Below are 15,160 nucleotides of genomic sequence, written 5' to 3' on the forward strand. Positions count from 1 at the left end.
TAGAGTACAGGGTTTTGACATTATTAAAGTTATTTGATACATCTTTTATTCACAAATACATCTACTACAGGGTATTATGCATTGCATTATTATAGAGTATTGTACATTGCTATTGCTGTACTATTAGCCAACTTACCAAGTTTGACTCATTTGGCGTGTGATACTTTTCTGTGCCCATTCGCACCAGGCCATCGTTGTAAAGGAAGACACGTAGTGGATCACAGGAAGTGACAAGAATGTAGAATCTCAGGTCAAATTTGTAGCCCTCCATAAGGAAGGGCTTGTCTAAATATTCCTGCACAATGAAGTGATCCTGGACCGGGAGCTTTTCACAGTTTCGAATCAGAGATATCCTGGAAGAAAATGAGAAAAATTGCATTAAAAATAATAGCATCCCCAAAATGTGTGGTGCATATTTTATTTCATTACAAAATTTAAAACTCCAAAGTGCGTCAAGTCAAGTTGAGCTTAACTATCATTTCACTACATGTGTTGACCTACAGTGGAATAAAATGGTAACTCTCGGAGGACAACGTTGCTACACACAGTATATATGAACACAATGCAGAATGTTTTAAACCTATACAAATCAACATACTGAACTACTAATTATACATCTACTATAAATACTTAATTATTGACATAAACTGAAACCGACTATATAAGTACTTTTACAAGACAGAACAATATTGTGCAAGAAATTGTGCAAAAAAATGTATTTAAGGTACATGATTAGTGGAACATTCACAAGTAAACGTAGTTTTCCTTATTGAGTTCTTTTAAGAGTGAGTTTAAGTAAAGTGTCTGGTGCATATAGAGAGAAAAGTGTTTCTACGGGTGGTTTGTCAATTCCACTCACCTACTGTATGTGACGCACACTCAGAAACACACAATGTTTTTAGGGGACGATCACACCAAACACGGTTTTCCGTTGTAAGGGGTTGACCACAAAGAACATGCTTTTTGCAATAAGAAGCGCCTACAGGCCTCGCAGTTTAATCGTCTTCTGCACCTTGTGTTTTCAAGAAGATGTTCTTGCTGCAGCTCGCAACTTGATCATGTAGGCAATCGTCAACTACGTAGTGGACCTTGTACCACACACTAAGGTAATGCCCATGCTACTGTGACGGTTGGGTTTAGGGGAGGGGGAGGGGTAAGCGATCGTCAACTAAGTAGTGACCTTGTACTGCCCACTAAGGTAACACCCATGCAACTGTGATGGTTGGGTTAGGGTAGGAGGATATGTAGGCGATCATCAACCAAGTAGTGAACCATGTACCGCCTACTAAGGTAACGCCCTTGCTATTGTGACGGTTGGGTTTAAAGTAGGGGGAGGTGTAGGCAATTATCAACTAAGTAGTGGACCTTGTACCACCCCGTAGGTAATGGCCATGTTACTGTGATGGTTAGGCTTAGGGTAGGGGGAGGTGTAGGCAATCGTCAATTATGTGGTGGACCTTGTACTGCCCACTAAGGTAACGCCCATGCTAATGTGACGGTTGGGTTTAAGGTAAGGGGAGGTGTAGGCGATTGTCAACTATTAGCGGACTTTATACTGCCCACTAAGGTAATGCCAATACTACTGTGACGGTGGGGTTTAGGGTAGGGGGAGGTGTAGGCGATAGTCAAAAACGTAGTGGACCTTGTACCACCCACTAAGGTAATGCCCATGCTACTGTGCTGGTAGGGTTTAGGGTAGGGGGAGGTGTAAGCGATCATTAACTACGTTGTGGACCTGGTCAACTACGTCATCAAGCTGCGGGCTGCAGTGAGGACTGTCTCTGGGTTTTTGCCATTGCACACTGTACACTCGCAGTTGTAAAAAGTTAACTCCGAGTAGAAAAAGCAAATTACGTCAGTCAGGTCTTTTTCATTCACCAATCAAATGAAAGCAGAGGCGGGGTTTCAGTTGAGGTGACTGCAGTGTTTGTGTTGTCAAGATGACTACAGAGACTTTTGAAGATAGAGGAGAGACTAAAGGTTGCTGTTTTGAGTTATCCAGAACTGTATGACTTCATAAATCTTAAAATTTTACATTATTATTAAATATTAAAATTATAACAATATCGGCAGCAACACTTGCAAACAATAGGAAGCTGTATAAGTCATTGCCTAGCAACAAAAAGTGCACTGCACTTCTTTACTTCACGTCTCGCACAGTGTCCAACTGAAACCGCATACTTCCATACTTTATAGTATGCTAAAATCAGTATGTGAGCCGAGTAGTATGTCCGAATTCATAGAATTCGAAAAACAGTATGCGAGAAGTACCCGGAAGACTTACTACTTCCGGCGAGATTCTGGAGTGCGCATCCCATGCACGCTGAGCTATCCCATAATGCCCCGCAAGAGAATTCATGAATGGAAGTGAAACGACACAACTAGGTCACGTGACCATGACAAAATGGCAGATGTAGTGCGTCCGAATTCCATTCGTACTTTTCACATTCATACTGTGTAGAACATACTTTTCTAACGGCTGAGCAGTACGTTAAAATTAAAATACAGTACCTACTGAGTAGTAGGCAGTTTCGGACTCAGCCATGGTTTTAAAACCGCCAAAATTGTCTGCTATACTGTTCTATAAAAGATCTCCAAAGATGTTATTTTAAATTAATTTATTTAAATCTGTGCTTTTAAAACTAATGCAAACAGCAGAATTCAATGATTCATTGTAATAATTTAGCCTGACATGTTTACTGCTCTAAAATATATAAATAAATGTTTCTCAAAATAAAATTTACAGGTCAAAAAGTTTTTTTTTTTACCCAAATAATTAAAACGAGTATATTTTAGAGCAGTGATCGCAATACCGTGATTTTTTTAGAATCTTATACCAGCCCATGCCTACATACAGCACAAGATAATGCAAAACAGCAACCACAACTCTGTCCTCCATCTTCAAAAGTCTCTGTAATTGTAACACAGCACAAACACTGCAGTCACATCAACTGAAACCCCGCCTCTTCTTTCATTTGATTGGAAAATGAAAAAGACTTCACTGATATAATACGCTTTTTCCACTCAAAGTTTACTACTTTAAACTGCAAGCGCACATTGTGCAGGTTAAAACGTGAGGCAAGCAGGGTCCATAAGCAGCACACAAAATGCTCTCATCCATTAATAAACCATACAAAAACACAAAACGCCTCTCAATGCAAAAAGCGTGTTTGGTGTGATTGGCCTCTTATAGAGATATGGAGTGATTAAGTGATAAATTGGAGTGATAACATCTCTGGTGCAAGCTGGTTCAAGTGTCTGGGAAAGTGTGAGAGAGATGAAATAGTGTGTTTTCTAAAGGTAGTTTGTAGAAAGAGAGATGGTGAGTACTGTTTCTTTCACTGATCCGTGAACCCAAACTAGACTAAGGTTAATAGGACCAGATGTCTCTGTCAATTTCAAGCACTGCCATCATCTATTTTCTTTAGTTTTGAGGTTGAACAGATCTCCAGCTCTTGGCCTTTATACAGAAGTTAATGTGTTCTCAGTACCAAACGTAAAAAGTGGATATTTAACAAACAAGAAACAGTTCTAACGGAAAAATACACAGCTAATGTTCTACATCGCCTTAATTGGTTACATGTTTCACTCTGTCCGGTATGCACAAGGCCTCAGCATTTACCTGAGACGCCATCTTTCAAAGATCACAAGCTGCTTAAGGGTCTTTTATTATCACAGTTCATTTGTCAGTTATATCAGCTGATAAATATTGTAGCAGAAGTTGTTTGCTTGTTCTTGGTGCAATTAGATGCGGAGGTTCACCGCCATTAAAACTCAACGGAATGTTCTCAGGAACGGAAAAGATTCTCTTGTGGCTCATGATGCATTTGAACCATTCAGGGTTGTTTGTTTAGTACAAGAATGAAATTGCGGAAAATGCTCAAACAGGAACAAGGGCCAAAAGACCCAGATAGCACTGCCTCATTTTCTCAATTAAAAATGACTTACTTTGATTGAGTCTCATTTATACTGGTGTAAGAAGGGGCTCCTGGAGGCTTTGCAGGATTAATTACAGTACATTTTGAATGCATTCTTTTGTCAATAGGAAATGCCACATAAAGTTGAAATTAGCAGTTTACATACACTCTAAAAAAAGGAACAAACATTTTTTTTTTTAAATGCCTGATGTTAAATCATACAAAACTTTTCCTATTTTAGTTCCAGTTGGATTGCTTAATCATTTACATTTGTTAAATGCCAGAATAATGAGAGAATTTGTTTTTGAGAATTTTTTAATAATTTCTAGACAGTCAAAAGTTTACATTTATTTCCTTGATATTTTTTTGTAGCTTTGCTTTTAAACTGTATAACTGTGGTCAAATGTTTTGGGTATCCTTCCACAAGCTTCTCACAGTAGTGTGAAGGAGTTTTGCCCATTCCTCCTGAAAGAACTGAGTCAGATTTGTAGGCTGTGTTCCTCGCACAAGCTTTTTCAACTCTGCTCACAAATTTTCTACAGGATTGAGATCAGGGCTTTGTGATAGCCACTCCAAATCATTCACTCTGTTGTCCTTAAAGCACATTTGAACTAGTTTGGCAGTATGCTTAGGGTCATGGTCTGTTTGGAAGACCCATTTGTGGCCAAGTTTGAATTTTCTGGCTGATGTCTTGTAATGTTGCTTCAGTATTTCTACACAATGTTTTATTCTTCATGATGCCATCTCTGCTGTGAAGTGGACCAGTCCCTCCTGCAGCAAAACAGCCCCACAAAATGATGCTGCCGCCCCCATATTTCACAGTTGAGATGGTGTGCCTAGGCTTGTAAGCTTTCCCCTTTGTCCTCCAAATGTAACACTGGTCATTACGGCCAAACTAATCTTAGTTAAATCTTAGTTCCATAAGACCACAGGACACGTCTGCAAAAAAAAAAAAAAAAAGACTGGGTCTTTTTCCCCAGTGTAATTTAGCAAATTGTAATCTGGCTTTTTTGTTGATTCTGGCTTGTTGACTTTCCCATGTTGTCACAAAAGGAAGCAGTGTGTTTGAGTCTTTCCTTAAATACTATTCTACAGTTGTGCCTCCAATTAACTCAAATGTTGTCAATTAGCCAATCAGAAACTTCCAAAACCTTGACACCTTCATCTGAGCTTTTTCAGAGGCAGAATAATATTTTTGTCTGTAAATTTGACTTTCAAGAAAAGTTATAACAATTACTCCAAAAATATCTCTCTCATTATTCTGCTATTAAGCATAACGAACAAATTTGATAATCATAACTTACCTAAAAGAGAAAAAGTTTTTTTTTTTTTTTTTTTGATAAATAAAAATGGAATTCATAATGTAAAACAAAGTCTTAATTGTTTATGCTACTACAAAGGGTTTAGAGAATCTGAATTTGATGCTCGGCCAAAAGCAGCACACTGTCCAGTTTTCCTTATCTCTACCGTATTGGCAGACCGTCTCCAGTCTCATTTCCAAGCGACCGTTGGCTTAGGTGTGTGTTTAGCGTCCAGTAGCTTGTGTTGTGCTATGTTGTAGAGGATAATGGGGTTGTTTGAATCGCATGACATGATTGATGAGGGCTGATGGCAGGTAATCAAAACCCACTTTGGCTGACTGTTTAATTTGGCACCAATGGGGATCTCGTCTTTTAGCCCTGCACCGTTTTTAACAAGCCTCTGCTTAGACACAAACAATATTCATTTAGTTTTCAGCCTGAAAAATAAATTATGTGGGTAGATATAACTTAATTTCCTGCATCATGCTACGCTTTTTTTTTTTTTTCAAATTTAATCTCCAGCCTAGCAGACGATCTTCTTTCACTTGTTAAATGCAGCATAATAACTCAACGTTTGATGACTTCTCGTTTTAATAAGTACCGGCTTGCTGTAGTGCATGACCATAGAAATATTAATTTACAAGAGGATATAAGACAGTCATAAATAAATAGTGGCCCATCTGCTGCTGTACACCTTCAGCATAGGTATGAGCTTTCAGTATTTGTATAGGGTTGAAGTTAGGTTTATTATTATGGCAAGAGTTCAGGTCTATTGCAATACCAGAGTTAATGCTTTACCATATGGAACATGAAACAAGCAGAACATGGAACACCTCTCCTGGTGGGTCGCTGCCCAATAGTTCAGTTCCAAACTTAATTCAACACACTCTAACTAGGTAACTTCAGAATTTATCATCTTTTATGTATCTAAAAATTTTCGTACTTCACTTCTAATGTCATAAGGAACATTAAAGTATTGTAGACCAGGCATTTATCTTACTCAATGATTTATCTTTCAGAGAATAACTAGGAATTTAGCAAAAAAAATAAGTATAAAAAATACCATTTATGTGGTTGAAAACACATTTTAGCCTCATGTTAATAGTTTTGACAAGAATATGCGACTGTCCAATACTCCACGTGTACGGCGGGGGGCGGGTAGGCGGCAGTATCGGGAGCCCAACCCCCTCCTTCCCAGCTTATGCACCCCCCCCAGGTAGGTATTGCTGTCGCCTCACAGCAAGAAGGTTGCTGGTTCGAACCTCGGCTCAGTTGGCGTTTCTGTGTGGAGTTTGCATGTTCTCCCTGCATTCGCGTGGGTGTCCACCAGGAGCTCCAATTTCCCCCACAGTCCAAAGACATGCAGTACAGGTGAATTGGGTATGAGTGTGTGTGGATGTTTCCCAGAGATGGGTTGTGTCTGGAAAGGCATCCGCTGCGTAAAAACGTGCTGGATAAGTTGGCGGTTCATTCCGCAGTGGCGACCCCGGATTAATAAAGGGACTAAGCCGACAAGAAAATGAATGAATGAACTTTCCAAAACTTCAACAAAGGCAAAGCTCACTTCAGATCCAAATAGAGCTGCACAATATTTCTTTTCCGTATAGCAATGTGTGAATCTGCAATAGTCACATTGCTGGATCTGCAATGTTGAGTTGGGATTATAGTTAACCAGAAATGAGAGCACATGAATAGCTTAATCCCCCCCCAAAAAAAAAATTTTTTTTATTTGGTAAGAAGTGAATTTAAAACATTTAGGCACAAGGAATGATCAAATGTGTAGCTTTAACAAAGATTAATTGTAATAAATTATTTCTACAATAAATATAGTAGACAACATTTGAAGTGGATCAAAAAATTATTAATTTTCAAAATTGTCCCAAGACAAAAACGTGTGTTGTCAATAGATTTGATAAGTGGTTTTAATTATTTAATGTCTTGTTTTATATTTGATGATTTAATTTCTGTACTTCAATACTGTTAGATGGTATTTATTTAAATAAATTATAATCATATTTCAGAAATACAAAACATTGCAATGTCAGTTGTTAATAATATTGGACGGCCCTAGATCCAATTATGCATATGGTCTGAACTCCATATGCCTACTGCCAAGCTACTTACCAATGGAAATTAATAGCATCTACAACAGACTCTCTGGTTGAATGAAGGAATGACCCCTTTAATTCATCCTTTCCAAGGCAGAACTGAATCCTTGAATTATCACAATGTTCCACTAGAGCACACCACACACTTGACTCTTTGCTCATATGACTATATTTTATGAATATAGTGATATTGTATATTTTATTAAAACAAATTAAAGAAAACATGCTGCATGCACTGTTTTCACAGCACGTTACTTGAATTCTATTTTCCATTTTAAGATGATGTTAATAAAACCATCAGCTAAATTATTTAATATGTACAGTAAATTTAAATGTATTACCAGGTCAACAAAAATGACAAATTTTTAGTTCTAATCGCTTTCAAAATAAATATTTGTTACATAAATAAAACATTTACATTTTTCAAAGATACTTAAATTTATATATCATTTGTATTATACACATACACTCACTGGTCACTTTATTAGGTACACTTTACTAGTGCTTGGTGCTCTATTGGATGAAGTCTGGTGACTGTGTAGGCCATTTGAGTACAGCAAACTCATTGTCATGTTCAAGAAACCATTCTTAGATGATTTGTGCTTTATGACATGGCACGTTATCCTGCTGGAAGCAGCTATCAGAAGATGGGTCCACTGTGGTCATAACAAGATGGACATGGTCAGCAACAATACTCAGGAAGGCTGTGGCGTTGACGCAATGCTCAATTGGTACTAATGTGCACAAAGTGTGCCAAGAAAATATCCCCCACACCATTACACCACCACCACCAGACTGAACCTTTGATACAAGGCAGGATGGATCCATGCTTTCATGTTGCTGATGCCAAATTCTGACCCTACCATCCGTATGTCACAGCAGAAATCAAGACTCATCAGACCAGGCAACATTTCTCCAATCTTCTATTGTAAAATTTTGGTGAGCCTGTGCGAATTGTAGTCTCAGTTTCCTGTTCTTAGCTGACAAGAGTGGCACCCAGTGTGGTGTTCTGCTGTTGTAGCCCATCCGCCTCAAGGTTCAACGTTCAGAGATGCTCTTCTGCACATCTCTGTTGTAACGAGTGGTTATTTGATTCACCGTTTCCTTTTTATCAGCTCAAATCAGTCTGGCCATTTTCCTCTGGCGTCAACAAGGCATTTGTGCCCACAGTACTGCCGCTCACTGGATATTTTCTCTTTTTCGGACCATTCTCTGTAAACCCTTGAGATAGTTGTGCATAAAAATCACAGAGGATCAGCAGTTTCTGAAATACTCAGACCAGCCCGTCAAGCACAAACAACCACACTACATTCAAAGTCACTTAAATCATCTTTCTTCCCCATTCTGATGCTTATGTACCTAATAAAGTGGCCGGTGAGAGTATATATTTTATATCAAAATATAAATAAACTTTCATTACACAAACATATGTTATGTCAAAACAAACATTTATTTAAGATGTGATTACGCACTAATTTACGCTCAGTCCAACTAATACTCTGTTTTAAAAAAACGTTCAAGAACAACACGAGGCCATAAAGGATGCAAAACGTTCGATTTGCTGTGACTCACCCATGGCCCATGGCTCCGTTTGCAGGCTTAACGATGAAAGTTTTCTGCTTGCCTTTTCGTTTCAACTCCTTCACGTAGTTTTGGAACTGTGTGCACTCAGCTGGGAAGATCCAGGTTTTGGGGATGAAGCTATATTCCTGAGGCTGACTTTTAATCATTCTAAGGGTATTAAAATGAACAAAGACAAAGAGTAAAGTCAATATTTGTTGGCTGGAGGTTAGTTGTAATCAGTCATGTATCTGACATGGTATCGTGTTTTCAAACTCACTTGGCCATGTTCCTTGCCAAGCAGTCTTTCCGACAGATCTCACCCATTCCCGGGAAATGGTTTATCCTCTGAGGAAAATAATCATACTGTTAGAGGGCACTCGGTTATTCACCTCTGAGAGGAGAAACACAACATTAGAGCCCAAGTCTTGAACTGAGACTATAATATTTTGACATTTATGTCCAATTACAGACTCAAAACAAAAGGTGGTTGTCAGACCTTTCTTAACCCCTATTTAGTTCCCCACATTGTTTTTAATTTAAAACTAAAAAAGACGATCAATTTTGACTCTAAGGGCCAAGGTAATTGGTTCTGCATCAGAGCCCGTGTAGTTGTAGGTGCTGACAGATGAATGAATTGCTTTGAATGCAAAGAGGTAGGGAGAGAGGGTGGAGAGTTTTTCAGTATTCTTTGAGCAAATGAGGCTGAACAGGGCCATTAATTTGACTCATATGACCTGTAGCTTGGCAGCCGAACCGATCACCGGAAAGAAAAAAGAAAAAAACACACAACAACAGAAGAACAAGCGTTTAAAACACAACGTGCAGTTGAAAACACAGAAAACAACTTTATGATTAGTGTTTCAGGAAGCAAAGCATTAAAGCCGATTGTTTGGGGCTGTAATCTCATGATAGCTTACAGAAAATTTTACAGATTTGTTTTGTTTTATTCGTTTGTTTCATATGGACATGTTATGAATGATTGGGAGTGAGTTTCCGACTTCCTAAAACCATGCTGATGTTCAAAAAAAATAAATGGAACAATTTTAAACAGAACAGATCGTTCTGATGTCTTTTAACTGAACATGTAACTTCAGCGGTGCTAAAATAATTACAATATTACAAAATATTATTTATGTTATATAATAAATTCACATAGTATTGAAAAAATAGGGGCGGCACGATGGCACAGTGTAGAGGTCTGGGACCCGACCAGATTTCTGCGGCGCGGGAATAAATTTCTGAATAAATCTCGGGAGCGGTCGGTAACGGGTTTAATTTGGGACGGGAGCGGGCTGTCTAGCAATATCGCGGATATTGCTATGCGAATGAGAGAGAGAGAGAGCTTTGCCTGTGTGTGTACTTGGTGCTTTTGTGTGTGTGTTAGTGCGCGCGCACGAATGAGAGAGAGAGAGCTTTCCCAGATAGCAAAATACACTCGGGCCAGTTCCGGCTAGATTCTCGCCTGCCGGAGACTTACTACTCGGCCCGGCTCCGGCTGCCGAATTCAATCGGGCCAGATGCGGCGCCCGTAAGCGAGCCGCCGCTGCCGCATCCGCGCCGGAATCGGCCCGAGAGTAATGTGCACTGCGGCCCGGAGCTGGCGCGACTCAGTATTTATATACCTTTATATAAAACCTTTTGGTATTACATTGGTACTTGATGCATGGTATTACAACCCTTTGAGTTGATATAACAGCAAACGCCTGTGTGTCTGCTTGGTGCTTGTGTGTGTGTTAGTGCGCGCGCGCATATGAGAGAGAGAGAGAGCTTTGTCTGTGTGTGTGTGTGTGCTTGGTGCTGTGTGTGTGTGTGTGTGTTTATACAGACAGCTTGGCTGTCTGGACTGTATAGCTGGGTGATTTTCGGTTTTGTTCTCCCCGCTCTTTAGCGGATCGGGCGCGGCGGGCAGCGGGACCACAAATTGTTAATATAAGCGGGAGCGGTCGGGTTTGGGCTAAAACCTAGTGGTTGCGGGCGGGAGCGGGATTCAAAATTTAGTCCCGCGCAGATCTCTAGCACAGTGGGTAGCCATGTTGGCCAACAGCAAGAAGATTGCTAGTTTGAGTGCCCCGGCTGGGGTCCGTCTCCGTTTTCAGATGTCTCCGTTTTCCCCCATCCTCACTAACATTGAGCAGCAGCATTTTTAAATGAAAACAGCCTCTTTAGTGTTTTCAAAAAGCTCGGTTTTCGGTGCTTAAAAACTCCTGCGTAGTGTGGACCGATAGTGTAACCTAGGGCTGCACGATTAATCGGAAAAAGATCACGATCTCGATTCGACCCCACACATGATCTTAATTCAGGTTTTCTACGATTCAGCCAATTATATTTTCAAGGTCAGGAGAGAAGCGTAACGGCGGCCGTACAAGTCTTCACAGCAACATGGACACTCTTAAATAGTGCTAAAAGTCACATACTGTATTTAAAAGGTATAATTCACCCAGAAATGTCACAAGAAAAAAAAAAAAAATTCACACTTGAGCTGACCGCGAGCTGTTTGTTTACGACCGAGAACATGTGCTTGCACGCCAATGACGCCTACTTTAGTGAACAGAACCTGCATAGGCTTTGGATAACAGGTGATAAAGTTGTAAATAATGTTCAGTTTGTGGCACAGAGCAATTGTTTGAGAGCGGCGCTGAAAGAATGATTTGCCCGTGTATTAGGGTGCATGTTTTTTTTAAAGTGTCAGCAGCCATGAGCCGCACTCAAAAGTGAAAGTGAAGCCCGCAAGGACATCATACGTCATTATGCATTTTACAGTTATGATTTCGACAAGCATTTGTTAGTTTTATTTTTTTTTTTTTTATAGTGAAAACAGAGTGTTGTGCGTGTAAATAAATGCTTACTGTGTCAGTATAACTACCCTAGCCTATATAATGTTGAATATAATGCAAGAAGGAATCTGATATTGACAAATGTCTAATTTTGCCAGTGAAAACAAATAGTCTAATAATGTTGTCAATGACAAATGACAAGCATATCTCTCAAGCATTATAATTCAGCTTTATAATTATGAATAATTGTATTCTGATGTCCTCACTTGACTGTGAATTAACAAACAGGACATATTGCAGGGCTTGAAATTAACTTTTTTACTTGGTAGCGCCGGTGCTCCCAACTTCGAATATTTAGGAGCACCAAAAAAAATTTAGGAGCACGGAAAAAATTTAGGTGCACCCACCAAAAATGAATGAGCACCGCTGCAAATTGTTTTTTAAGGGATTTATTGTATTTTAAAACAACATCAATAGGACTAACAAAAACCAGAAACAACGATCTAACTAAAGCTGTGATGACTTGATATTTGTGTGCAATAATTCCAAAATGAATGTTTAATACTTATAGAATTTTAATGATGATGAAAATGACAATACTAGTAACAATGAATTACATTTCTCATTATGATGCTGCCTTGAACGTGCATGAATCTCTGCTATAAAAAGTCTGTTACTTTATGAAAAATAAATGTATAGTTTGCATCACACAAAAATGAAGCATTGTAGTAAGAAATATTTATTTTGTACTGCTGTTTTTATATGCATGTCAATTTAATAAATAATATTTCTGCTACAAAACGAACAAAAGATTATAATAAATATTTCAATTCAATGCTGATAGCTGCAAAGCAGTCATCAGTAAATAAATAAAAAAATAATGTACATCTCAAAAAAGAAAAGACAAAAGAAAGTAAGTAAAGTCTCACTTCTATCACTCTTTAAAAGTTTTGGTTTCAGTTTGTGTCAACTTAAATGTTCAGTCTGAGCTGATCTTCATTTTTCTGTGTTAGTGGAAAGCAGGCGAGTCAGCCAACCCAATTTATGAGCAGGTTGAGCAGGATTCTTGCGATGACCACCGGCGCAATACCGCTGTTTGTTGATGAGCCGCAGTTTCAGTGTAAACTTAAAGGTGAGCTTCTTTGGCGATGATATGTACAGTATTAGATTTGATGTTTAGCGAACATTTGCGCTGAATACGCAGTGAATGCAACGCATCGAGATTCGGACGCCTTCTCCGAAAAGCACATACTCGATTGATCTCAGCTGGCGGATCAATATCCACCATGTGTCATGATCGCTCTCATCTGCGCCCTCAACTTTAGGTGGGGTTTGCAAACCTGCGTGCTTTAAGTTTTCACTCTTCAGCCGTTTGTATTTCCCGTGGTCATTAAAGCTTCTTCCCCGTCATCTGACAGCGAAATACCTTGAGTGATTGACAGCTAATATAAACCAATATAGCGGCAGGGAAGAGCAATTTAGCACGTTTTTACAAAAAATCAAAACAGGTCGCACTACAACCATTATCTGCAGTCGCACTAATGCGCCAAAATATACTATGAGGTCGCATAGATTTATTTTCGGGCGCATATGCGACCAAAACGGTCGCAATTTCGAGCCCTATATTGAAAGTCTGTTCAAGTCCACCATAATGACTGTGCAAAATTGAGCATTTTATGCAACAGTAGACCTACACACAGGCCTAATAATATTATTGTTGTTTTACCATGTTTGAGAATTAACAATAATAATAGCCATATTAAAATAAACAATAATACAATAATCATATTAACCTTTATTTTACATGTACAGAAACTTGATAAAATCTTGATCTTGATTTTAAGCAAAAAAAAAAAATGGTGATGTTTTAAATCTGTAATTTAGGCATAAAGGTTACATACAGTAAATTAGATTACTTCAGTTGAATAATCTACAATGGCCAGTGAATGTTTTCGGAAAGACAAAAGTGAGACAAACACAAACTTTAGCAAAATGTTTGTATTTAACTTATTTTTCCCTTCTTGAATCTGAAAACCCCAATACCTGATAGTTCCTGAGCTCAGCGATTTTCTCATGTTGCACGGCAGAGTCATTCCAGATGAGATTGGCTGTCTCGTCATCATCTCTGGCTTTATGAAAGGTCAGCTCCTCAATGACGATACGAACTAATAAAACAAAATACAATTAAAATCCCATGATATCTATTGACTGACTTTACTGAATCATATTTGTTTCCATGACTGAATGAACACAAACCACTGACTTCATCATTATATAATTCTTTAACAGAAACCCTTGTGTCCTTTACTTCTAATCCTTGTGCCCTTTAAAATCAAATCAGCCAATCAATGCATTCAGAAGACATGGTCAAACTAATCATATATGTTCAAATCTAGCATCAGAATAGGACATAAAATTGATATTAGTGATTTGATTAAGCCAATGAGTAACAAATATATTATTTATAATATTAATAATAATAATAATAATAATAAATAATGTCAAGCTTTCAGCCTGGCACAGCTTTTACAATGTGTGTGCGCCGGTGTCAGACATTGCCAGGGATATAATTAGTCATTTTTGGCAAACAGGTGAGATATCTGAGAAAGCCAGACAAAAAAAAGGACTGCAGAATGCATTACAGGAGTATATTCACCACATAATAGGCAACCGATTACAGAATAATTCAATCAAAATTGAAGCTAGCCTAGCCGCCTCATACGCTGACCATTCAACAGCTTAGTTCATGTACAGCAGGAGAGGTGAAATTTAAAATAATCTAATAATAACAAATGAAACCGTGATTTCTCTTTTTTTAGCTAAAAAGCCTGATAGATTAATTAGTGTGCAATGAAATATAGTAACCGACGAGGAAACATGCATGGACAGTGCTTCTACATCATTCATTCATAGAAAGAACAGCCAGAAAGGGGAAACTGGTGGATTTGTGCCGAATATTAGCATAATTGACCCTTAAAAATTTACAGTAAGTTACCTATTACTGTCAGTATGTTTGTGTGCTCTTTATAAATGACTGAAAAACAGCTTCGGGTAAAGTATATTGATCGCAAGTTCTCAGTTTGTGATCATATCTCGGTTTTGTTCTGTTGATTTGTAATTTCAAATATTCGTAGCTTGAAATAGATGGAAATATGAAATTCAGTAAAGTTAGCAACAGATTCGCAAATTTGTATTTTCCGGATGAATAACTCAAGTCATTATGACCTATTCGCTATTAGTATGTCTACTATGGGGCGAAGTTGCTAAGCCACGATTGGTGGGTGGCGGTTTTTGGGTGTGGCTTAATGTAGGGTTAATTCCTTACAATTATATAGTGCTTTTCTGGACATTTAAAGCACTATACAAATTTTTAGGTGGAATCTTCTCATCCACCACCAGTGTGCAGCATCCACCTGGATGACGTGACGGCAGCGTAATTGCACTAGAGCGCATACCACACACCAGCTGATTGGTGGAGAGGTGACAAGGTGATGAAG

The 15,160-nt window shown here is 38.6% G+C and overlaps 1 protein-coding gene across 12 annotated transcripts in view; it reads right to left on the minus strand.

Annotated features, from left to right (window-relative positions):
• The window catches only part of ttll7 (tubulin tyrosine ligase-like family, member 7), a 169,521-nt gene that overhangs the window by 138,606 nt on the left and 15,755 nt on the right, over positions 1 to 15,160 (minus strand). For all 12 annotated transcript variants that reach the window (XR_012386843.1, XR_012386842.1, XR_012386845.1 and 9 more), the window contains 4 exon segments: positions 13,707 to 13,828; positions 9,167 to 9,234; positions 8,899 to 9,057; positions 137 to 353 (listed from right to left, as the gene is read on the minus strand). Coding sequence is in view for 7 of the 12 variants with exons in the window: in XM_009305813.5 (XP_009304088.2) it covers positions 137 to 353; positions 8,899 to 9,057; positions 9,167 to 9,234; positions 13,707 to 13,828 (566 nt within the window). In the remaining 5 variants the exon portion in view is untranslated.

Source organism: Danio rerio, chromosome 11, assembly GCF_049306965.1.
Source record: "Danio rerio strain Tuebingen ecotype United States chromosome 11, GRCz12tu, whole genome shotgun sequence".
In the NCBI taxonomy this organism is placed as follows: Eukaryota; Metazoa; Chordata; class Actinopteri; order Cypriniformes; family Danionidae; genus Danio; species Danio rerio.